This window comes from Macaca thibetana, chromosome 9 (genome assembly GCF_024542745.1).
Source record: "Macaca thibetana thibetana isolate TM-01 chromosome 9, ASM2454274v1, whole genome shotgun sequence".
NCBI lineage: Eukaryota > Metazoa > Chordata > Mammalia > Primates > Cercopithecidae > Macaca > Macaca thibetana.
The window spans coordinates 65660015-65686949 of NC_065586.1; the positions used below are offsets into that span (position 1 = coordinate 65660015).

The 26935-nt window shown below is 39.5% G+C and overlaps 1 protein-coding gene across 8 annotated transcripts in view; it reads left to right on the top strand.

The window, feature by feature from the left end:
- Positions 1–26935, top strand: part of HERC4 (HECT and RLD domain containing E3 ubiquitin protein ligase 4) — a 151274-nt gene that overhangs the window by 118172 nt on the left and 6167 nt on the right. For all 8 annotated transcript variants that reach the window (XM_050804706.1, XM_050804712.1, XM_050804709.1 and 5 more), the window contains 4 exons: positions 13886–14052; positions 15371–15437; positions 18752–18834; positions 22231–22414. In XM_050804706.1, coding sequence (XP_050660663.1) covers positions 13886–14052; positions 15371–15437; positions 18752–18834; positions 22231–22414 — 501 coding nt within the window. The remainder of the gene's footprint in view (positions 1–13885; positions 14053–15370; positions 15438–18751; positions 18835–22230; positions 22415–26935) is intronic.

The following is a 26935-nucleotide window of genomic DNA, read 5'->3' on the forward strand; positions in this document are numbered from 1 at the left end:
CAGAGGTTGCAGTGAGCCAAGATCACACCACTGCATTCCAGCCTGGTGACAAAGCAAGACTCTCTTTAGTCACATTTAACTGTTTGGATAGAGGTAAGGACAAGACCAACAGTTGATTTTAATCACGTTTTGGTTTTAGCAAGTGAGTGTAACACAGAAGGGAGTAAAAGGCAAGGGAGTTATTATAGTGAGGGATTATGGAATTTCAGCTTTGTGTGGGCTTGATTTGGACAAATAAATTGTGATGGTGGAATTGTATTGAGGGGCTGAGATAAGAAGTCAGAGGTGATGGTTAGTTATGGAATGCTTGAAATTGAGATTTGGAGGGTTGTAGTTGAATGTAAGATATAACCATGGGTGTGGTCATTGAGATGTGGTGGAGAGCAAGATTGTTGGAAACAGACAGGTTCAGAAACTGAGAGGCTAGTGTGTTGTATGCATTTTTTTTTTTTGTCTGGATATTGAAGTTGCCAAAAACAATGGTAGAAATAGTGGTAGAGCAAGAAAGCATAAGATAGTGCCAAAGTTTGTGAATGAAGGAATTGTAGAAGGTTTTTTATACAACTGCCCAAGGAACAGTTGCAGGGAATATAGTCAGTTGGCCTGTGTTTCAGAGGAGTTGGAAATTTTAGGATGGCAAATGGAAGGAAGTCTAGAAACACCGAAGAACAAGGAGACCTACCTTAGCTCTAGAAGCAATCGTATAAAGGACTGAAGAGAAAAGTGACACCATTTGTGAGAGCTGCAGAGGAAATGGTGTCCTCAGGAGATAGTCTTGTTTACTTAGACAAAAAGGGGAAAAAAATTGTAGTTTAGGATATAAGCAGTTTTCTAAATGGTAGATTGTGAGTTCCAGAACAGTGAAAGGGTTTGCTGGAGAAAGGACAGTCATAAAATTGTGTCAGACTTGAGGTCATCTCACAGTGCCGTATGGTTGTGGGTTTAGGGATAACCTATGAGTTTCGAGGCTTTGTATTTGGTCAGTAAACAGGCATATAAGACATGATGGAGTTAGTCCTATTGGCCTCTGAGGTAAGTGGACAATCTGCTTAAATCCTAGCCTCCTTCCTGGCGCTAGTCTCTATAAATAGGGAAGTTTGTAGTGGTGTAGCAGGTAGAATTTGAGAGGGCATATGAGGTTGGGGGCTGTCCTGCCAGAAACAGAGTTCTGTCTGCCCTTTAGTCAGTTTTGCAAAGAGATAATGTTTTGAGACCAAGGGAGGGGCAGTTGTAATAAGCTTTATCATGAATCTCTTTGGTACCATTCAAGTTATATCTCAGCTTGGCTGGTGAGAGCCCCTTAGAGCTGGTTCTACTCTTTGGTGTACTTCTGACATATCTCCATTATTCTTCAAACATTTCCTTTCATTTGGTACAGTAAACATTCCAGGTTTATCTTGTGTTTTCTCCACCCCAGCCCTGGCATTAGCCATTTTTCATAAGAGCCCTGTCTTCTTTAAGTGGAAAATGGTATTTAGAAATCAAGCTTTGGGTGCTAAGTGTAGTACTTCTTGCTTCCAGGGAGTCAGTAGTTCTACTGGGTTCTTTCAGCTGATAGAACTAGGATCTGTATGTGTGTATACACACATGCATCCATAGACTTACCTATATTTAGAGTTGTATATATGTTGAAGACCATGGAATCAAACTGATACTTCTAATTCTATCCAAACACCAAAGAATTTATTCTAGCCTTCTCCCTTTCCATATTATGTATACAACTTTCATCATCAATGAGGAACTTTACTGCCGTCATCTTTAGGGTATTTACTTAAATCTCCCCTGTAAATCTCCCAGGCATGGTGGCTCATGCCTATAATCCCAGCACTTTGGGAGGCTGAGGCGGGTGGATCACCTGAGGTCAGGAGTTCAAGACCAGCCTGGTCAACATGGTGAAACCCTGTTTCTACTAAAAATACAAAAATTAGCAGGGCATGGTGGCACATGCCTGTAGTCCAAGCTACTCAGGAGGCTGAGGCAGGAGAATCACTTGAACCTGAGTGGCGGAGGTTGCAGTGAGCCGAGATCGCGCCACTGTACTCCAGCCTGGGGACAGAGTGAGACTGTGTCTTAAAAAAAAAGAAACCTCCCCTGTATGTATCCATGGAATCTTCAGGCTGCACTGGTCAAAAGCTCAACCTCAGACATACTGGACCACCCTCTCCGAAAAGGTATAATAGTAGGATGTTACCTGTGGATTTTTCCCAAATTCCCTTTATGATGTTAAGGAAATTCCCTTCTGTCCCTAGTTTGTTCAGCATTTTTATCATAAAAGAATATTGGAGATACTATTTCGTGTAATGCTTTTCCTTTTTTTTTTCTTTTTTTTTTTTTTTCTGTGATTTTTGTTTTATGTTTTTTTTTGAGATAGAGTCTTGCTCTATCCTCTAGGCTGGAGTGCAGTGGCAAAATCTCAGCTCACTGCAAACTCCGCCACCCAGGTACAAGTGATTCTCCTGCCTCAGCCTCCCAAGTAGCTGGGATTACAGGCACGCACCACCACACCTGGCTAGTTTTTTATATATTTGGTAGAGATGAGGTTTCACCATGTTGGCCAGGCTGGTCTCAAACTCCTGACCTCAAGTGATCCACCCGCTTCAGCCACCCAAAGTGCTGGCGTGAGCCACTGCGCCCAGTTATGTAATGCTTTTTCTAAGTCAGTAGAGATGGCCGTGTAGTTTTCTTGTTTCATTCTGTTAATGTGGTGCATTATGCTGGTTGATTTTCTTATGTTGAATCTCCCTTGCATTCCTGGGGTAAATCCCATTTGGTAATAGTGTATAATCCTTTCAGTAGGCTACTTGATTGAGGTTGCTAATATTTTGTTGACAATTTTCACATCTATAGTCATAAGGGATATTGGTTTGTAGGGTTGGATTTTTGTTTGTTTACTGTTTTTTTGTTTTGGGGGGTGTGTGCAAAGTCCTTTTCTGGTATTTTGATAGTGATGACCTCATAGAATGATTTAGGAAATATTCCCTCTGTTGTGATCTTCTGGAAGAGTTTGAGAATTGGTATTAATTCTCCTTTAAATGTTTGGTAGAATCTGATCCTCGGCTTTTCTTTGTTGGAAGATTTTTATTTTTTTTGAGACAGAGTCTTACTCTGTCACCCCAGCTGGAGTGCAGTGGCACAATCTCAGCTCACTGTAACCTTTGCCTCCCAGGTTCATCCCTGCCTCAGCTTCCCAAGTAGCTGGGACTACAGGTGCATGCCCCCATGCTGGGCTAATTTTTTGTTTTGTTTTTGTTTTTGTTTTTTTTAAGTAGAGACAGGGTTTCACTGTGTTAGCCAGGATAGTCTTGATCTCCTGACCTTGCGATCCGCCCACCTCGGCCTTCCAAAGTGCTGAGATTACAGGAGTGAGCCACCACACCTGGCCTGGAAGATGTTTTAATTATAGATTTAATCTCTTTAATTTTTATGAGTTTATTCAGATTTTCTAGTGTTTTTTTAGTGTTAGCTGAGTTCAGTTGGCCCTTTGTATCTTTGGGTTTCACTTCTGTGGATTCAACTACCACATATAAAAATAATCGGGGAAAAAATTGTGTCTGTACTGAACATGTACAGACTTTTTATCATTATTCCTTAAACAATATAGGATAACAACTATTCGCATAACATTTACATTGTATTTGGTATTATAAGTAGTTTAGAGATTATTTTAAATATACAGGATGATGTATATACATTATATGCAAATACTCTACACCATTTTATATCAGGGACTTGAGTATCCTTGGATTTTGGTATTTGCTGCAGGTCCTGGAACCAATCCTCCATGAATACCAAAGGAAAACTGTAGCTTGTGGGTTTCTAGGAATTTGTCCGTTTCCTCTAGGTTATCTATTTTGTTGGTATACAGTTGCTCATAATATTTTCTTATAATCTTATTTCTGTAAAATATCGTGATGGCCCCACTTTCATTCCTTATTTTAGTCATTTGAATCTTCTTTTTTCCTTGGTCAGTCAGTCTAAAGGTTTGTCACTTCGTTAACCTTTTATTTTTTATTTATTTATTTATGTTTTTTTTTTTTTTTTGAGACGGAGTCTTGCTCTGTCTCCCAGGCTGGAGTGCGGTGGCCGGATCTGAGCTCACTGCAAGCTCCACCTCCCGGGTTTACGCCATTCTCCTGCCTCAGCCTCCCGAGTAGCTGGGACTACAGGAGCCCGCTACCTCGCCTGGCTAATTTTTTGTATCTTTTTTTTTAGTAGAGACAGGGTTTCACCGTGTTAGCCAGGATGGTCTCGATCTCCTGACCTCGTGATCTGCCCGTCTCGGCCTCCCAAAGTGCTGGGATTACAGGCTTGAGCCACCGCGCCCGGCACGTTAACCTTTATCCCAGCACTTTGGGAGGCCGAGACGGGCGGATCACGAGGTCAGGAGATCGAGACCATCCTGGCTAACACAGTGAAACCCCGTCTCTACTAAAAAATACAAAAAAAAAAAAAAACTAGCCGGGCGAAGTGGCGGGCGCCTGTAGTCCCAGCTACTCGGGAGGCTGAGGCAGGAGAATGGCGCAAACCCGGGAGGCGGAGCTTGCAGTGAGCTGAGATCCCACCACTGCACTCCAGCCCGGGCGACAGCGCGAGACTCCGTCTCAAAAAAAAAAAAAAAAAAAAAGAACCAACTTTTGGCTTTGTTGCTTCTGTGTATTATTTTTCTTTTTTTTTTTTTAAGCAAAAGTAATTCTGTTTTATTGATGTAGGTATTAGTATAATCATTTAAATACATCCAGAGGGTGCAGCCTTTACAGGAAAAGAGGAAGTCAGCATTAATTTGTTTAAAATACTTAACTGCAAGTGCAAAGTTAAACAAGACTCCTATAGATTGTGCATTAAAGGTAAAGTCAAGAGGAAAAATGATGCAAGGAAATAACAATTTTCTCTTCTTTTTTAAAAAAATTCAATCGGTTTTTGGAAAACAGGTGGTGTTTGGTTGCATGAATAAGTTATTTAGTGGCGATTTCTGAGATTTTGGTGCACCCATCATCCGAGCAGTAACCACTGTACCCAATTGTAGTACCAATTGGGTACTACACACTGTACCCAATGTGTAGTCTTTTATCTCTCACCCCGCTAACACCCTTTCCCCCAAGTCCCCCAAGTCCATTGTATCATTCTCATGCATTTGTATCCTCATAGCTTAGCTCCCGCTTATGAGTGAGAACATATGATGTTTGGTTTCCCATTCCTGAGTTATTTCACTGAGAATAATGGTCTCCAGTTCCATCCAGGTTGCTGTGAATGCCATTATTGCATTCCATTTTATAGCTGAATAGTATTCCATGGTGTATGTGTGTATATAAATATATATATACCAAATTTTTGTATCCACTTGTTGATTGATGGGCATTTGGGCTGGTGCCATATTTTTGCAATTGCGAATTGTGCCACTATAAACATGCATGTGCAAGTATCTTTTTTATGTAATAACTTATTTTCCTCTGGGTAGATATCCAGTAGTGGGATTACTGGATCAAATGGTAGATCTACTTTTAGTTTAGTTTTTTTTTTTTTTTTTGAGACAGAGTCTCACTCTGTCGCTCAGGCAGGAGTGCAGTGGTGCTGTCTCCGCTCACTGCAGGCTCTGCCTTCTGGGTTCATGCCATTCTCCTGCCTCAGCCTCCCAAGTAGCTGGGAATGCAGGCACCCACCACCACGCCCGGCTAATTTTTTTTTTTATTATTATTTTTTTAGTAGAGATGGGGCTTCACTGTGTTAGCCAGGATGGGCTCGATCTCCTTACCTCGTGATCTGCCTACCTCGGCCTTCCAAAGTGCTGGGATTACAGATGTGAGCCACTGTGCCTAGCCAACTTTTAGTTCTTTTTAAAATTTTTATTTATTTATTTATTTTGGGGGTGAGAGACAGTCTTGCTCTGTCACTCAGGCTGGAATTCAGTGGCACAGTTTCGGCTGACTGCAACCTCTGTCTCCATGTTCAAGCCATTCTTGTGCCTCAGCCTCCCAAGTGGCTGGTACTATATGCATGCCCCACCACGCTCAGCTAGTTTTTGTATTTTTAGTAAAGACAGTGTTTTGTCATGTTGGCCAGGCTGGTCTTGAACTACTGACGTCAGGTTATTCACCTACCTCGGCCTCCCAAAGTGCAGGAATTACAGGCATGAGCCACCATGCCTGGCCTACTTTTGGTTCTTTAAGGAATCTCCACACTGTTTTCCGTAGTGGCTGTACTAGTTTACCTTCCCACCAACAGTGTAGAACTGTTCCCTTTTTACCACATCCACGCCAACATCTATTATTTTTTTATTTTTTTATTATGGCCATTCTTGAAGGAGTAAGGTCGTATTGCATTGTGGTTTTGATTTGCATTTCCCTGATCATTAGTGATGTTGAGCAGTTTTTCTTTTTCTTTTTCTTTTTTTTTTGCCATTTGTATATTTCCTTTTGAGAATTGTCTTCGTGTCCTTAGCCCACTTTTAGATGGGATTGTTTTTTTCTTGCTGATTTGTCTGAGTTCCTTGTAGATTCTGGATTGTATATTATTTTTCTATTCTTTAATACATTTATCACTGCTTTAATATTTAGTTTTCTCCATCTGCTAGCTTTGGGTATACTTTGTTCTTAGTTCCTTAGGATATAAACTTAGGTTATTGACATGAGATGATTCTGTTTGTTTTAGTTTAAGTGTTTACAACTGTTCGTTTCCCTCTGAACACTGCTATTTTTGCATCCTATAAGTTGTAGTATGCTGTGTTTTCATTAGTCTCTAAGTATTTTCTAATTTCCCTTGTGATTTCTTCTTTGATCTTTTGGTTGTTTAAGAGTGTATTGTTTAGGCTGGGCATGGTGGCTCATGCCTGTAATCCCAGCACTTTGGGAGGCTGAGGCGGGCAGATCATGAGGTCAGGAGTTCAAGACCAGCCTGGTCAACGTGGTGAAACCCCGTCTCTACTAAAAATACAAGAAAAAAAAAAGAGTGTATTGTTTAATTTCCACATATTTGTGAATTTTCCAGATTTCCTTTTATTATTTCTAGTTTCATTCCATTATGATATGAGAAGATAATTTTTTATGATTTTAGTCTTTTTAAAATTTATTAAAAGTTTTGTGACCTAACATATGGTCTGTCCTAGAAGATGTTCCATATACACTTAAAAAGAAGGTTTATTCTACTTTTATTGGATAGAGTATTCTATATATGTCTGATAGGTCTTGTTGGTTTATAGTGTATTCAAGTTCTCTATTTCCTTATTGATCTTTTGATTGTTGTATACATTAATGATAGTGGGATATTAAAGCTACCAATTGTTATCTTAGAACTGTCTGTACCTCCCTTTGATTCTGTCAATTTTTGCCTTATGTATTTTGGAGCTGTGTTGTTAGGTTCATAACTATTTGTAATTGTGATATCTTCGTGATGAATTGACCCTGTTAATCAATATTTGTCTTTGTCTCATATCAGTTTTGCATCATATTAGTCTATTTTGTCTTAGTATAGTTTCTCTAGCTCTCTTTTGTTACTATTTACATGGAATAACTATTTTCCAAATCTTAACTTTCAACCTATTTGTGTCTTTGGACCTAAAGCAAGACTTGTATTTTTTTAAAGACTTGTTTTGTGGCCTAACATATGGTCCATCCATATGCTGCAGAGAACAATGTGTATTCTTCGGCTGCTAGATGAAATGTTCTGTAAATTTCTATTAGATCCATTTGGTCTACAGTGCAGATTAAGTCCAATGTTTCTTCATTGATTTTCTGTTAGAATGATGTGTCCAATGCTGTAAGTGGAGTATTGAAGTCTCCAGCTATCACTGTATTGGGGTCTCTCTCTCTCTCTTTAGCTCTAATAATATTTGCTTCATATGTCTGGGCACTCTAGTATTGGGTGCATATTTATATTTGTAATTGTTTTTGTTTTGTTTTGTTTTGCTTTGAGACAGAGTCTCCCCCTGTCGCCCAGGCTGGCGTGCAGTGGCTCAATCTTGACTCACTGCAACCTCTACTTCCCAGGTTCATGCTATTCTCCTGGGCCACAGCCTCCCAAGTAGCTGGAACTACAGGTGCGTGCCACCATGCCCAGTTACTTTTTGTATTTTTAATAGAGATGGGGTTTCAGTATGTTGGCCAGGATAGTCTCGATCTCTTGACCCCGTGATCCACCCACCTCGCTCGGCCTCCCGAAGTGTTGGGATTATAGGCATGAGCCACCGCGTCCGGCCTATATTTGTAACTGTTATATCTTCTGGCTGAATTGACCCCGTTATCATTATATAATGACCTTCTTTGTCTCCTTTTATAGTTTTTGTCTTGCATATGTTTTGTCTAATACAAGGTATTAGACAAAATAGTTAACATTTGCATAGAATATCTTTTTCCATCTCTTTATTTTCAGTGTATGTGTCTTGATAAGTGAAGTGTGTTTCTTCTAGGCAGCAGATCATTGGGTCGTTTTGTGTGTGTGTGTGTGTGTGTGTGTGTGTGTGTGTGTGTGTGTTTTATCCATTTACCTAGTCTGTGTCTTTTGATTGGAGAGTTTAGTCCATTTATATCGATTGAGGAGTTACTCTTGCTTTTTTTTTTTTTGAACACAGGGTCTTGCTCTGTCACCTAGGCAGCTAGGACTATAGGCATGTGCCACCGTGTCTGGCCAATTTTTGTATTTTGCGTAGAGACGGAGTTTCACCATGTTGCCCAGGCTGGTCTCAAATTCCTGGGCTCAAGTGATCTGCCTACCTCCGCCTCACTAAGTGCTATGAGCCAGCAGTGCCCAGCCTTTCCTGCCATTTTAAAATGTGTTCTGGTTGTTTTTTGCTTTTCTTTTTCTTTTTCTTTTGTTTGTTTCTTTTCTTTTTTCCTGCCTTCCTGCCTTCCTTCCATTCCATTCCATTCCTTTTTGTGAAAGTGATTTTTCTCTGGTGGTATGTTTTGATTTTTATTATTATCATCATTATTTTTCATGTATCTGTTGTATGTTTTTTTATTTGAGTTTACCATGAGGCTTGCAAATAGCTTATAACGCAATATTGTAAACTGAAGATAACACCAATTACCTAAACAAACTAACACGCAAAGAGAAAACTAATAAAAACTTTACACTTCAACTGTATTCCCCTGGTTTTTAACTTTTTGTTGTTTCTGTTTATTTTACTACACTGTCTATGTCTTGTAGCTGTAGTTATTATTTTTTGTTGGTTCATGTTTTAGTTTATACACCACAATTACAGTGTCATAATATTCTATTTTTCTTGTATTTACTATTACCAGTGAGTTTTGTACCTTCACATGATTTGTTATTGCTCATTAAAGTTCTTATCTTTCAGACTGAAGAACTCCATTTAGTTTTTCTTCTTTTTTTTTTTTTTTTTTGAGACAAAGTCTGGCTGTGTCGCCCAGGCTGGAATGCAGTGGCACGATCTCGGCTCACTGCAACCTCCGCCTCCTGGGTTCACACCATTCTCCTGTCTCAGTCTCCTGAGTAGCTGGGACTACAGGTGCCCGCCACCACGCCCCGCTAATTTTTTGTATTTTTAGTAGAGACAGGGTTTCACTGTGTTAGCCAGGGTGGTCTCAATCTCCTGACCTTGTGATCCGCCCGCCTGGGCCTCCCAAAGTGCTGGGATTACAGGCTTGAGCCACCGCGCCCGGCCAGTTTTTCTTCTTGAACAGGTCTCATGTTGATAAAATCCCTCAGCTTTTATTTTTCTGGGAAGATCTTTATTTGTCCTTCATGTTTGACGGATAATTTCACTGGATATACATGCTATTCTAGGATAAAAGTTTTTAACTTCGGCACTTTAAATATGTCATGCCATTCTCCTGGCCTGTAAGGTTTCCACTGAAAAGTCTGCTGCTAGATGTATTGGAGGTCCATTGTTGTTTCTTTTCTCTTGATGCTTTCAGGATCCTTTCTTTATCCTTGACCTTTGGGAGTTTGATTATTAAATATCTTGAAGTAGTCTTATTTGGGCTAAATTTGCTCTGTATTCTGTAACCTTCTTGTATTTGAATATTGATACCTTTCCCTGGGTTTGGGATGTTCACTGTTATTATCCCTTTGAACAAACTTTCTATCCCATTTTTTCCTCTACCTCATTAAGGCCAATAACTCTTAGATTTGCCCTTTTGAGGCGATTCTCTAGATCTTGTAGGAGTGCTTCCTTCTTTCTTAATTGTTTTTTCTTTTGTCTCCTCTGATTGTGTACTTTAAAATAGCCTGTCTTTAAGCTCGCTAATCGATTCTTTTTCTTGATCAGTTCCACAGTTGACAGCCACTGATGCGTTATTCTTCAGTATGTCGGTTGCATTTTTCAACTCTAAAATTTCTGCTTGATTCTTTTTATTTTACTCTCTGTTAAATTTATCTGATAGAATTCTGAATACCTTCTCTGTGTTATCTTGAATTTCTTTTTCCTCAAAACAGCTATTTTGAATTCTCTGTCTGACTGAAAGGTCATATATCTCTGTCTCTCCATGATTGGTCACTGGTGCCTTATTTAGTTTGTTTGGTGAGGTCATGTTTTCCTGGGTGGTTTTGATGCTTGTGGATGTTCACTGGTGTCTGGGCATTGAAGAGTTAGGTATTTATTGTAGTCTTCACAGTCTGGTTTTATTTATACTCATCCTTCTTAGGAAGGCTTTCTAGGTATTCGGAGGGACTTGGGTGTTGTGATCTAAGTTTTTGGTCATTGCAGCCGTATCTGCATTAGGGGGCACCCCAAGCCCAATAGCACTGTGTCTCTTGGATAAGATTCAGAAGAATCCTCTGGATTATCAGGCAGAGAGTCTCGTTCTCTTTCCTCACTTTTTCCCAAACAGGAGTCTTTCTGTGCTGATCTCTCTGGAGCTGGGGGAGGAGTGGCACCAGCACCTTTGTGGCCACCACCACTGTGACTGCAGTGGGTCAGACCTGAAGCCAGCACAGTACTGGGTCTCACCTGAGGCTCATGGTAACCACTACCCGGCTACTGCCTTTGTTTGCTTAAGGCCCTAGGACTCTGCAGTCAGCAGGTGGTGAAGCTAGCCGAGCTTGTGTTCTTCTCTTCAGTGCAGAGTTTCCCTCAGTCCCAGTTGGGTCCAGAAATGCTGTCTGAGAGCCAGGGCTTGGAGTCAGAAACCTTAAGGAACCTACCTGGTACTCTGTTCTACTGTGGCCGTGCTGGCATCCAAGCCACAAGGCGAAGTTATTCCCACTCTACAGTCCCCATCCATAGAATGATTAAGTGGGGACCTGTCAAAGGAGAATCCTCAAATGTCAGCATATATTGTTTTTTTATCCTTTGGGTTTTCAAGAAAGGTTGTAACCCTGGATGTCTGTGTTTTTGTAGTATTCTGGATCCTGGAAAGGGAAGCTAGAATTTTCCTTGTTGACAGTACAGATCTTCATATGATCCCTTTATTTTCAGTGGGGTACCCTGACTATCAGCTGTCTCAGATTCCAGACCCTCTGGTTCAGGCTCTCCAAAAAGGCAAAGGATTTTCCACCAAGCATCCTAGTTTCAACCCCATTCTAATACCTCTGCCTTTTAGAGTCTTTATGTTTACCCGTTGAGCTAACTGGGCTACCTCTGATGTTGCGGGTATTGCTACTTGCAATTCCTGAGCCTGTAGCACAAATTAGCTATAAGTTACTATTTCAATTTTTTCTGCTTTACCAATTCAGTTACCAGCCATTTGTCTACTTTTCATATTTTGAAATGTTATTAACATTTCTTTATTGCTCTTACCTCCCTTATTCTCTTTTTTCCTTTGGACTTATACCATTTTTCTTCCTGTATTCTCTTTTACAGGGTTTTAGGAGGGAGAGAGATTTAGCACATTAATCAGTCTGCGCCATTTAAGAACTTTCTAAACTTAAGCAGAATTAAGACATAACAGCAGAGAAAGATTAATTTGACCACTGAAAACTGTTAAATTTATGCATAGCAGAAGACATAAAATTGAAAAGCATGTAACAGGCCGGGTTGTATGTAACAAGTATGACACAGAGTAATACTCCTAATATAAGAAGAATTCAAATACAAATACATAAGAAAAATACTATCCCCCAAAAGATAAGTGGGCCCAGTACCTGAAGAGATATTTCATGAGCACATACATATCTCTGATTTTCAGTATCACAAATAGTCAGAAATGTATACTAAAGCAAGTTGTCATTTTAAACTCAAAAGAAAAATGCGTTTGTGTGTGCGTGGAGTATATATACAGAGGAAAATGTGAAGAGTGGAGCATTTTCCTGGACTGCAAATGGGAGTTTAAACTGGAACAGGAACCGGGCATGGTGTCTCACACCTGTAATCTCAGCACTTTGAGAGGCCAAGATGGGCGGATCACCTGAGGTCGGGGGTTCGAGACCAATCTGACCAACATGGAGAAACCCCGTCTGTACTGAAAATACAAAATTAGCCGGGCGTGGTGGCTCATGCCTGTAATCCCAGCTACTCGGGAGGCTGAGCCAGGAGAATCGCTTGAACCCAGGAGGCGGAGGTTGCTGTGAGCCAAGATTGCGTCATTGCACTCTAGCCTGGGCAATAAGAGTGAAACTCCGTCTCAAATAAGTAAATAAACAAACAAACAAACTGGAACAGGTGTAGAGGAAAACAGATTAGCAATATGCTTGACTATCTTTTGACTTACGGATTTTTCCTTAGGAAGTAGAATTTCTCCTAGGGAAATATTTCAAACTGTGGACCAAAATAGGCAAAAAGATGCCCATCTTATTTTTAATATTACTAGCTAGGTAGAATAACTGACATTTATTGAACCTTTAGTGTGTGTTTCAAGAACTGTGCTAAAAGTGTTTAACATGTATCATCCCATGTAATCCTCACAACAACCATATGAGATAAATGCTATATTTACCTTCTTTGAAAACACAGAGGCTAGACTGCCAAACCAGGCTGGAGCCCAGGTCTTATTTAAAACATTTATTCTTTAACCGTCATGCTCACAATTTTCTGTAAATACATATTACTTTTATAAAGATGAGGGAAAAAAATAAACATTTTCAGTGTGTCAGTAGTGTAAGTATGTTTCAGTTATCTAAACATCCAACTAGACTAAAACAGCTAAATTTAGCAACTCATTGTACTTTTATGATACAATATGCAGCCATTAAAAAGTCATATTTTAGCCGGGCACAGTGACTCATGCCTGTAATCCTTGCACTTTGGGAGGCTGAGGTGAGCAGATCACCTGAGGTCGGGTGTTCGAGACCAGCCTGACCAATATGGTGAAACCCCATCTCTACTAAAAATACCAAAATTAGCCTGGCTGTGGTGGTGCTTGCCTGTAATCGCAGCTACTCAGGAGGCTGAGGCAGGAGAATCATTTGAACCTGGGAGGCGTACCTTGCAGTGAGCAGAGATCGTACCACTGCACTCCATCCTGGGTAACAGAGGGAGATCTTGTCTCAAAAAACAAACAAACAAATTGAAATATTTTTCTGAGCTTATTGTAGGTGGAAATATACAAAAAAATTTTAATCATTATTCCTGAGTGATTGGTTTACAGGTGTTTATTCATTTTCTTTTCTATGTTTTTTCTTTGTTTTCCAAATTTTGAATGTGTATTACTTTTGAAATCAGAAAAAAAGTTACAGTAATTATTTTACCTATTAATGTTGAATGACGTGAATATGCTTATATGTCTGGAAAAAAACAGTTGTAAAGTCCTATGTATAGTACGATTTCAGCTAGATATTATTTTTTTTTAAGCCTGAGAAAATACCCTACATGGAAATGTACAAAAATACTAACAGTGATGTTATCCCAGGGAGAGAGTAATGAGGATGAACTTTTATTATGTATTACTTTTTTCTCTATCTTCAAAATTGTACAATATGAGCATATTTATGTAATCATAGAAAATTTAATATTTTAACTTGGAGGACGTGTCTTTACTTTTTCTTATATTTTTAGACGTTTGAAGACAGTGATTTGTTCCATTTGATTGGTGTTATCTGTGGCTTAGCAATTTATAATTTTACTATTGTGGACCTCCATTTTCCTTTGGCTTTATATAAGAAACTACTGAAAAAGAAGCCATCCTTGGATGATTTGAAAGAACTAATGCCTGATGTTGGGAGGTTAGTTGGAAAAAAAAGTCAAAAGGTAGTAGGGTTTGGGAGGTAAGAAGTGGGGAATGTACAGAAAACTTTCCTTCTATGAATAAATATATTTTGTTCTTCTTGTTAAATTTCTGAAATAAACAAATGCTCTTCTCTGATAAAGGAAAATCCATTATGTTACTCAGATCAAAATGTTCTATTGAAAGACGAAATTTGGCTGGCGCAGTGGCTCACACCTGTAATCCTAGCACTTTGGGAGGCTGAGGCAGGTGGATCACCTAAGGTCAAGAGTTTGAGACCAGCGTGGAGGTCAGGAGTTCTAGACCAGCGTGACCAACATGGTGAAACCCCATCTCTACTAAAATACAAAAATTAGCCAGGCGTGGTGGCCCACGCCTGTAGTCCTACCTACTCAGGAAGCTGAGGCAGGAGAATCACTTGAACCCAGGAGACAGAGGTTGCAGTGAGCTGAGATTGTACCATTGTACTCCAGCCTGGGTGGCAGAGCAAGCCTCCGTCTCAACAAAAAAAGACAGATTAAATTTTTAGTTGTTAGACAATACCTTGCAAATATCAGATCATCACCTTAGGAAAGTAAATTTTTTCTGAGAGTGATTAATTGATTTATTTGGACTTTTACTTCTGATAACCTTCATTCCTAGTTTGAATATGTGAAATTTATTTTTATTTATTAAATAAAATGGATTAAAGATTTTATATAAATAAGGACAAATGGGCCAGGTGTGGTGGCTTATGCCTGTAATCCTAGCACTTCGGGAGGCTGAGGTGGGCAGATCACGAGGTCAGGAGTTCAAGACCGGCCCGGCCAACATGGTGAAACCCGGTCTCTACTAAAAATACAAAACTTAGCTGGGCATGGTGGTGGGCGCCTGTAATCCTAGCTGTTCTGGAGGCTGAGGCAGGAGAATTGCTTAAAAACCTGGGGGGCGGAGGTTGCAGTGAGCCAAGATCGCGCCACTGCGCTCCAGCCTGGGCAACAGAGAAGACTCCATCCTGGGTAAAATAAAATAAAATAAGGAAAAATGTTAAAAATAGGTGAATACATGGCCTTTGTATTCAGAAAAGTGGTAAGAACCTTTGACTAATTTTTTTCCTTCAGCATCATTTATAAGTTTGCCATTGTGTAGTCACTATTCTGCAACAAATATAAAATTACAAATTGACAAAAGGATTTTACTAAGAGGGAATGAGAAGTGTGTGTGTGTATATATATATATTATATATATATATATATATATATATTATATCCGTAAGTAAAACAGTCAAAATATCCAATAATGTTTTTCCTCTCAGAAACATGTATATTATTTTGCAGAAGCATGCAACAGTTACTGGATTATCCAGAAGATGACATAGAGGAAACATTTTGTCTTAATTTTACGGTAAGATGCAAAGACGTAGGTTAGCCTGATTATTCATCATCCCTTTTATGTAAGCTATATCTTATGGTTCTTCTTTATTTTGATGGATGGAATTCTTAACAAATCCTTTAGCTAACATTTATTGAGCATTTACTACGTGCTAACTAGTCATAGTACATGCATTTCATTTAATCCTCAACAATCCAGTGAAGTTAGGATTATCCCTGTTTTACAGATGAAGAAAACTGAAAACAGTCATTACCTTGGGAGTCAGTATACATACCAGCCTCTGTGACTTAAACCTGTGTACTTTATCGTTATGCTAAATATATTTACAAATACAAGACGTCCTCTTTACCCAAGTGTTCGTTTTTGAGTCTGCAATTACAGAAATGCTTTAGAGAAGCAAAAGGTTATTGTAATGTGAGAATATTACTACTAAACTTAAAAACATTAATTTCCACTGGTACATTCCTTTCTATTTCACACTAACATTCATCCTTGCCCATCTTGTCTTACTCACTGTTGGATGACATAGATAAAACAAATGCAAATGCATTGCAATATCATTTGGAAAATGAAATTGCAAATCTTGTAAAAGATGCACAATTTCCTTAAGGCAGTGAAAGGGATGTGGTTTTTTGTCTTTTGTTTTTTGAGACATAGTCTTGCTGTGTCACCCAGGCTGGAGTACAGTGGCGCGATCTTGGCTCACTGCAACCTTTCCTCCCAGGTTCAAGCGATTCTCCTGCCTCAGCCTCCTGAGTAGCTGGGATTACGTGCTCGCCACCACGCTCAGCTAATTTTTGTGTTTTTAGTACAGACAGGGTTTCACCACCTCGGCCAGGCTAGTCTCGAACTCCTGACCTTGTGATCCACCCGCCTTGGCCTCCCAAAGTGCTGGGATTACAGGTGTGAGCCACTGCACCTGGCTGAAAGGGATGTTAAATAACTGATCCAGTCACAGGCAAAGCCATTTATAGATGAGGATATGGCAGAAGTAGACTAGTTGGCAATTAAATAAGAGAAAATTCGTAAGGATTATGATGAGGCACTCCAGAAGGGAACAATTTGAATATTATAAATTAGACTCTTGGAAAAATTGTAAAACCTTCAGTTTTTCTTTTTCTTTTTTTTTTTTGAGACAAAGTCTTGCTCTGCCCAGGCTGAAATGCAGTGGTACGATCTCAGCTCATTGCAACCTCCACCTCCCAGGTTCAAGCAATTCTCCTGCCTCAGCCTGCTGAGTAGCTGGGACTACAGGTGTGCACCACCATGCCCAGCTAATTTTTGTATTTTTAGTAGAGATGGGATTTCACCATGTTGGCCAGGATGGTCTCAATCTCTTGACCTTGTGATATGCCCCCGTTGGCCTTCCAAAGTGCTGGGATTACAGGCGTGAGCCACAGCACCCGGCCTCTTTTTATTTAAAAAATTTTTTGTTTGTATATTTGTTTGCCACCCTGCCACATACACAACAGTTATCTTTATGGTTTTGTCAGAGCTGACGAAAGATGCCATATTCTGCTGTCATGAAGTTTGCCCAGAAAAAATTGCACGTTCATATTCTTTTCAAGAAAATCTTGAGACTATTTTCTGGCCAGGCACGGTGGCTCACGTCTGTAATCCCAGCACTTTGGGAGGCCGAGGCGGGCAGATCACTTGAGGTCAGGAGCTAGAGACGAGCCTGGCCAACATGGTGAAACCCCGTCTAGACTAAAAATGAAAAAATGAGCCAGGCGTGATGGCACGTGCCTGTAATCCCAGCTACTCGGGAGGCTGAGGCAGGAGAATCGCTTAAACCCGAGAGGCGGAGGTTGCAGTGAGCTGAGATCGCGCCATTGCACTGCAGTCTGGGTGACAGAGTGAGACTCCGTCTCAAAAAAAAAAAAAAGTTGCTCTCCGCAAATCCAGACAACAACAGAAAAGCATTTTCCAAAGTGTGTTCCTGTTAGAATAAGGTGACCATAAAATTTTTTTAAAAAACTATTTTCTATGAAATTTTGGTTCTCTTTTTCATTTGATTCACTCATACCCATGTTAGTTTCTTGAATTTTTATTCATCATCTCAGTTGACTAAAAAATTGAGTTTCAAGCTGTTTAATTTCTAATTTATCAGTCACCAAATTTATGAACTCTTACTGTATTCAAAGAACTATGGTAATTCAAACATTTCTTCCCACTGCCATTTCTTTCTCAGAAATTTTTCAGTGGCTTTTTATTGCTTGTAGAATAATAGCTTTAGAATGGGTGTCAAAGACATTTATAACCTGGCTCTCTTTCTTTCATTGTATCCCTCCCTTCATACCAAGTTTTGTCATATCACACAGTATTTTTTTTAATATACCTTACCTTCCTCTTTTTCAGAGTCACTTGCCATACATTTTCAGAAACTTGATATTGTAAATATCTAATTTTTTTGTTCAATCGATATTGTCTGTCTGAAATCTCACTCTCTTAATCTTTCAAAATACTACCCATACTTGTAGGTGCTTTTCAGATGGCATTTCTTCCTCAAGGTCTTTCACACGTCCTCTAGTTTAGAATTCCGTTTGCATTCCTCTATGATCTGATAACATTTTGTTCATATGTCTGTTATAAATGCATTATTTTATTATAATTGGTTCTTTATATGTTACATTTCTCTTCCTTTACTACATAGTAAACTTCACAGCAGGAGTATATTCATCTAACATCCCACTCCCATCATAGTGTTTTATAAATAGCAAGTTTTCATAAAAGAGGATAATATTCCAAAAAGAAGGAATAGCAAAAGAAAAGATGCAGAAGTGGTCATGGTAATATTTTTAGAAAAATTCGAAAAGTAAAAGAAATAAAAGGTTTCAAAATACTTGACTATTTTTATAAACCAAATTAGTACATAACTGGAAAAACTGCCTGTGATCAAGTTTACAACAAGGGTGGTAGAGGAACCCTGGAGTAGCAGTTGTCATGTGGGAAGAATGCGTGGTTTTCTAAGCTGAATGCATTCTCATACTTGGATTTTTATCACTCATCTAAGGAAAACATCCTAATATTTTATAGTAACCATTCTAAAGTTTTATGCACAACAAATGCTTAGTTTCCTTATTAACTTACCAAACACTTGGTAATTTGTAATTAATCATGGTAGGATTTCAAACTAGAGAGGATCAAAATTTCTAGTTCTGGCTTTAAGCAGAATTCTCAGATAAGCTATATGGTAGCAGAATTTTATCTCAAATTTAGTAGTTTTTTTTTTATTATTAAATGAGAGGTAGATATAATAATAGATTATTAGAATACTCTAAGTTTTGAGTCTGACATTGACTTTTTTTAAAAATTTAAATTAATAGATCACAGTTGAAAACTTTGGTGCAACAGAAGTCAAAGAGCTGGTTCTAAATGGTGCAGACACAGCTGTTAACAAACAAAATCGGTAAGTGAATTTTAGCAGCAACAGTGGGAATAATAAGATTCAGTAGACATTTTCTTCTGTGTGTAGAAAATGTGTCACAATGCTAAGTTTTTACTCCAATAAAACTTTAATTTTGAGTGGTTAGTGAGGAAATAATCTGCCTTTTCCTCCTGAAATCCCTTGAAGACATTAAACAAAACAAAGAGAAGGGAGAAGTGACAGCAGCAAACATTTTTGGAAGCCAGGAAACAGTAGTAACTAACTTTAGCAAACCAGAGAAAGCTGCAACATGAGATGGAAAAGAGGAGCCACGAAGCCAGCTGGATCACTTCACAAAACGAAAGTTTGGGTGCTGAGAACAAAACATACCTTTAGAAAATGTGTGGTGTTTGGGGAAATGCTAGAAACAGGACTCTTGTAAGAAGCAGTTAGAAACTAGTTTCCCATGCTAACATTGGGTTTAAAACAACAACAAAAGAAACTAGTTTCCCTTAGCACACCAGGAAGCTGGCAACTGCCCCTCTCCGGCCTGGGCAGGAAATTGGAAATTTACCTTCTGGAGAAATTGGACTGTGGATTTGAGGACACCTAGAGACTGCCACAGGCAAGGAGCTGAACTGAAAACAGGGAGATTAAGTGCTGAAAGTCTATCGCTGCCTCCTCCTTGGTACCGTATAGTGGTAGATCCTTTTCTGGGGAAACTGCCTAACATTTAAAATGTAAATCCATAGGCCGGGCACAGTGACTCACGCCTGCAATCACAGCAGTTTGGGAGGCTGAGGCGGTCAGATCATGAGGTCACGACAATGATACCATCCTGGCTAAAGCAGTGAAACCCCATCTTTACTAAAAATACAAAAAATTAGCTGGCCGTGGTGGCATGTGCCTGTAGGTCCAGCTACTTGGGAGACTGAGGCAGAAGAACTGCTTGAACCCAGTGAGCTGAGATCGTGCCACTGTGCTCCATTCTGGGCGACAGAGCAAGGCTCCGTCTCAAAAAAAAAAAAAAAAAAGTTAATTGATAGCCAAAGGTCAACAGACATTTAAGGAAAGACCGAAACAGTCAAAAAGAATGGCAAGAAACCAGGAACCCTGCAGGTTGAAGGACAAAACGTCAGAGGAAACTGAAATCAGTATCCTCAGAATGATGTGTGACATCCAGATGGATACAATTAAAAATGGAAAAAAAAATTCATTTGAAAGAAATGGAATTAATGAAATCTGTCAAAGAAGATATTTTTAAAAAAATAAATAAACTTCCCAGAAATGAATGACATCCTTTCAAGATTGAAAACATGAGAAGTGGAAAAAAGATCAATACCAAGACAAGATGACAAGATACATGAAATTTCAAAATTTTCAAAGTCAAAGGGATCCTAAAACTGTCCAGAAAACCCACAGACCTAAGAATTAGTAACATCAGACCCTGGAATCAAAGAACACTGGAAGCTAGAAGACCAAAATTTTAGGAAAAAATTACTTTTAACTTAGAATTTTGTATCCAAATTATCAAGTGTGTGAGTGTTTAAAAACATTTTCATACATGCACAGTCTCAGAGAATTTACTTCTGAAGCCTTTTTCTCAGGAAATTACTGGAGGATGTGTTCTATCTACCAAAACAAGGAATTAAACCAAGAAAGAGGAAGACACAGGATTAAAAAAGCAACAACAAACTACCAAGATTCACGCAAGCAAGGATTCTTTTTGAAGGATCAATAACTGTGTCGATTTAGAAAGCTAACAACCTGGGTTAGATCAAGAGGATGGAGGGCTCGAGTAGAGAAATGTAACTGATAGTACCTAATTTTTGAATGAATCTAGAGGAAATGGATATTTCTTTTGGAGAAGTTGGGGATGAATTAGCAAACTAAGGAAAATAGAAGTTCTTTTTAAGGGAAAAAGGGTAACCATAGAATACAACTTAACTGTGAATAATATAGAAATGTTAACAAATATTGAACCAAAAATTGTTATATAAATACAGTAGATGTGCAGGGGAGTAGAAAGTGAATGGGACAATTACATTAAAGATAAATCCAAACCACCACATTGAAATTTAAGGAATAACAGTAGAACTGTGTTGTTAGAAGCTTGAATGTAAATATCAGAAGGAATAGCAAAAAGAATTAACAAATAGTTGCCTTTGAATAGTGGGGATTTCTGGCAGAGAAGTGTTGGACAGAGAGTTTCTTTATTCTCTTCTATTTTGTTACAATTCTTTAATAATGGCTGTTGCCAGGGAATTGGTCCAAAGGATTATAATCCTAATTCTGCTACTTAGAAGCTTTATAACTTTAAATAAATTAGTTGATGTCTCAATGCCTTAGTGTCCTTCTCTGTTAAATGGAATGACAAATTGTACCTATTTCATGGGATGATTTTGAGGACTAGATGAGACAATATTTTAAGATACTTAGAATAAGACCTAGCACATGTAGTGCTCAGTAAATGTTGGCTGTTAGGATTGTTACTATTTGATGTTTTAAACTCTTGATATGTCTTACTTTGATAAAAATAAAGCTGTTTTTAAAATGATGTGAAAAAATTTTAGGTCCTAGATATCCTTGTTTTGAAAGAAAATTTGGTTTTGAAAGGCGGTTTACCATTATTCCTATTGCAGAATCATCCTTTATTACTTGGAAGATGAAGATATAAAATAGTGAAATCTTCTAGTACCCATTCTCATTATTTGTTTGACCAGATAGCATCATAAAATGTTGTGGCTAGCAAAACAAAACAAATTGAATAAGATCGTGGTTCAAATTCAGGGGTTAAAGGGGCTTCCTTTTTTTCTTTACAGTTTCCTTTTGTATCATAAGAGGTAGAAGAGAATCAGAAGTGATTGTGTATGTATTCAGATATACATTTGAAAAGAAACTACACTTGTACTCTTTAATGATTATCCGAAAAGAATGCTTAGTATCCTCTCTCAGGCATTTGTTAAAGTAAATGTTGTTCAGATTCCTTGGAACCCACGGAAAAGAAGGCTATAGTTTGTCAAATGATCTGAATCCCAAAGCTCTTATTTTTTCATCACCTATTGTTTGTAACAGATCATTCCTTTTAGGGATGCATGTGACTTGATATATATAAATTCTCAATAACTTGTAAATATTTTAAAATTATTTTCATAGCCATTCACATTATTCTGCCCATTAGGAAATGACATTTTTTCCAATAGGAATAGCCTAAGAATAACTGAATGCCTCATGGATATAGCTGATTTTTATATGGAAAGAATAATAGCTTTTTTCATAATGACTTTGGTTTTGTCCTGTTTGAACCCTACTCATACGTTCTCAGTTTCGTATATATGTAGCAGAAATTGTAGGAGCACTTGAAGTTTTAATGACTACATTATGGATTCTTCATAAATGATTTTTATAATCTGTACATGTGTGCTTTTTCATTTCTAGACAAGAGTTTGTTGATGCTTATGTGGATTACATATTCAATAAATCAGTGGCTTCCTTATTTGATGCTTTTCATGCGGGCTTTCATAAGGTCTGTGGAGGAAAAGTCCTTCTGCTCTTTCAGCCTAATGAACTACAAGCAATGGTCATTGGAAATACAAATTATGATTGGAAGGAACTGGAAAAGGTAGGGGAAAACTAATCTCTGATATTGTTTAAATGGAAAGGCTCATATGTGGAAGTCTTGCCTTTTTATGTATTATTTTTTGTTTTATACACTTTATTACTACCATTTTACAGGAAAGCACTCTACCCTTCTTGGCCCACAATGAATGGATTTTTGAACTGTGTATGAATTAGACACTACTATAATTGGTGGTATTGATATAGAAAACTCATCTGGCCAGGCACAGTGGCTCTCACCTATAATCCCAGCACTTTGGGGCGCTTAGGCGGGAGGATCACTGGAGGCCAGGAGTTCAACAGCAGCCTGGGGAACATAGCGAGACTTCATCTCTAAAAATAACTTAGGCCAGGCGCGGTGGCTTACATCTGTAACCCCAGGACTTTGGGAGGCCAAAGTGGGTGGATCACCTGAGGTCAGGAGTTCAAGACCCACCTGGCCTACATGGTGAAACCCTGTCTCTACTAAAAATACAAAAATTAGCTGGGCATGGTGGCATGTGCCTGTAATCCCAGCTACTCAGGAGGCTGAGGCAGGAGAATCTCTTGAACCTGGGAGGCGGAGGTTGCAGTGAACTGAGATTGTGCCACCGTACTCCAGCCTGGGCAACAGAGCAAGGCTCTGTCTCAAAAAAAAAAAAAAAAAGTTAAGTAAATAAAAATAGATAAAAATAATTTTTAAAATTATCCAGATGTGGTAGCAAACACCTGTGGTCCTACCTGTGGGAGGCTGGGGTGGGAGAATCTCTTGATCCCGGGTGGTTGAGGCTGCAGTGAGCCATGATTATACCACTGCACTCGAGCCTGGATGACAGAGCAGGAGCCTGTCTGTCTCAAGAAAAGAAAAATGTCATCTGTGACACAGCTGGGTAGAAGCCCTAACCAAGCCGGGCATGGTGGCTCACACCTGTAATTCCAACACGTTGGGAGACTGAGGCAGGTGGATCACCTGAGATCAGGAGTTCCAGGCCAGCCTTGCCAACGTGTTGAAACCCTGTCTCTACTAAAAATACAAAAATTAGCCGGGTGTAGTAATCCCAGCTACTTGGGAGGCTGAGGCAGGAGAATTGCTTCAACCTGGGAGGCGGAGGTTGCAGTGAGCCAAGATCACGCCACTGCACTCTCCGAAAAAACAAAAAGCCCTAGCCAAAAGTGAATGGGTTTTCGTTCTGCCTCAGTCCTAGGAAAACCATTATGAAATGCAGTTGTGATGCTTAAAAATCTTTGTTTCCTTTTTTTCTGATTAGTGTCAGTGTTACATTTTTTAGCAGAGTAATTATCAAATATTGATTCTGATAAACATTTAATAGAAAGTGCTACCCGGGTGCAGTGGCTCATGCCTGTAATGCCAGCACTTTGGGAGGCCGAGGTGGGCAGATCACGAGGTCAAGAGATCAAGACCATCCTGGCCAACCAACATAGTGAAACCCCATCTCTACTAAATATACAAAAATTTGGGCATAGTCTTGCACGCCTGTAGTGCCAACTACTCGGGAGGCTGAGGCAGGAGAATCGCTTGAACCTGGGAAGCAGAGGTTGCAGTGAGCCAAGATCGTGCCATTGCACCCCAGCCCAGTCAACAGAGCAAGACTCCATCTCAAAAAAAAGAGAAAGTGCTAAGTTAAGCTAGGCATGGTGTCTCACACCTGTAATCCTAGCAATTTGGGAGGCTGAGGCAGGCAGATCCCTTGAGGCCAGGAGTTGGAGACCAGCCTGGCCAACATGGTGAAACCCCATCTCTACTAAAAATACAAAAATTAGCCAGGTGTGGTGGCGCACTCCTGTAATACCAGCTACTTGGGAGGCTGAGACACAAGAATCACCTGAACCCAGGAGGCAGAGTGACAGAAAGTGCAAGGTTAGATCAGCTTTGAGGAAGATATATACGAAGTTAATCTGCTGATTTTCTATCTTTATAATGTACCATCCTCTGATTTATGCATTTATAATTAGATACTGTATACCTAATAAGATGACTAACATAAAAAAGTAGAGCTAGCACTTACCTACTTTTTATGTCAGTCATCTTAATAGGCGCAAAGCATGAACATTTGTACATTGCCGATGGGGATACAAAATGGTACAGTCACTTTGGAAACAGTGGCGGTTTCTTATAAAGTTAAACATACATTTGCTATATGACCTAGCAGTCCTACTCCCAGGTATTAAATTATGTTCACACAAAAATCTGTAAACAAAGGGGACAGAGTTTCAGTTTTACTAGATGAAAAGAATTCTGGAGATGGATGGTGGTACAACCTTGTGAATGTAGTTAATGCTACTGAAGTGTACACTTAAAATGGTTAAGATGTAAACTTTATGGTATGTGTGTTTTACCTTAACTTTTAAATACTTTTTTTAATTTGCAAATGAGTAAAAAACGAAACAACCTAGATGTCCTTCAGTGGGTGAATGGGTGAACCTACTACAGTGTACCTATTCAGCAGAATAACTACTAAGTGTTAAAAAGAAATGCACAGCTGGGCGTGGTGTCTCACACCTTTAATCCTGGCACTTTGGGAGGCTGAGGTTGGCAGATCTCTTGAGCCCATGGGTGCGAGACCAGCCTGGACAACATGATGAAACCCCCTCTCTACAAAAAATACAAAAATTGGCCCTTTATGGTGGCGTGCACCCATAGTCCCAGCTACTCCGGAGGCTGAGGTGGGAGGATCCCTTGAGCCTGGGAGGTGGAGGCTGCAGTGAGCCCTGACTGTACTCTGACGTAGGCAACAAAGCAAGACCCTGTCTCAAAAAAGAAAAAAAAGCACTGTTGATACATGCAACAACTGGATGAATCTGAGGCTTTATGCTGAGTGAAAGAAGCCAATTTCAAATGGTTGCATACTGTATGGTTCCATTTATGTGACATTCTTGAAAAGATAAAAAATTATAGTGAACAGAGACTAGGGGTTGAGTGGGAGGGTCTGACTGCAGAGGAGGTAGCACAAGAGACATCTTTTTTTTTTTTTTTTTTTTTTTTTTTTTTTTGAGGCGGAGTCTTCACTCTGTCGCCCAGGCTGGAGTGCAGGGGCACCATCTCGGCTCACTGCAAGCGGCCAGCACAAGAGACATCTAAGCATAACAGTGATGGGACTGTTCAGTATCCTAATTGTGGCAGTGGTTACACAAATCTGCATATGTGCTTAGAACTTATAGAACTATATACACACCAGTATATAGCCAGTTTTATTGTGTAGTCATTTAAGGAATAAGATTTTAAGAATAATTAGGGCTTCTAATTAAACATTATGGAATAAACATGTCTGCTCCCTCCCAAAAATCTCACTAGAATGACAGAAATGGAATAAAAATGGTAATATACACACCAAAAACTAAAAAATAAAAATGCAATGAACAAGAGAAGAAATAGTTTTGGAAGACAGAAGGTAAGGAGATAAATTGATGAGTGACTTAGAGCAGAGGAAAACTGAATTCTAAGCCTCCAGAGGGACAGGATTGTCAGGAGGCAACTCTTTTTTGTTGTTTTTTTGAGATGGAGTCTCGCTCTGTCACCCAGGCTGGAGTGCAGTGGTGCGATCTTGGCTCACTGTAACATCCGCCTCCCAAGTTCAAGCGATTCTTCTGCCTCAGCTTCCCAAGTATGGAACTACAGGCATGCCACTATGCCCGGCTGATTTTTTTATTTTTTTAGTAGAGACAGGGTGTCACCATATTGGCCAGGCTGGTCTCGAACTCCTGACATCATGGTCCGCCTGGCCTGAGGCAACTCATTGTATATCCTAGAATCTGAAAGGCTCAAGAATTGGTATACCATGTTACCCTTAATAGCAGGGATAAGGGTTGGACTAAGGGCAACAGAATTACTTTAAAGTCATTTTAAAGAATAATTGGACCATTCATGTCCCCCTTTCTACCCAGCAAAAGACAGCTTGGGAGAGAGGCTTTACAATTTGGGAAACCAGGTAAAACTGAGGATGCCACACAGCTGGTAACTGGGTGTAAATCCTTCAGGAAGAAGACTGAAGGTTCCTGTGTGGTAGTAAATTGATCTGCTCAAGAGAAGAAGCCTGTAGATACTAACTTTGAGGGGTCCTCCAGTGGAAATGGACTCCACCTCTAATCACCTTAAAATGAAAATGATACGACAGCTTCTCGTCACCCTTTAGATCCTACACAATTTGTCCCTCCTTGCTTCATCTCCTGTCGTCGTTCCTCTCACTCTGCCTCAGCCTTATTAACCTCCTTGCTGAGCCTAGAACCCTCCAGACACGTTCCAGTCTTAGGGCGTTTCTGTTTCCTTTTCCATGTGCCTGGAATTCTCTTCCCCTGATAATCCCAAAAGATTCTTGCTCTCGCTTCCTTTACGTGTTTGTACCTTATCAGAGACCTTCCCTGGATAACTGATCTAAAATTGCAAACCCCTCTCCTGCACATGTATGCTGTCTCCCCTCGCTGTTTTATTTTGCTACTTTGGATCTGACATAATTTTACTTAGGTTGCTCCTTCCCCCGACCACAATGTAAGTACCGTGAGAGCAGAATTTTTGCCTCTTTGTTCGCTG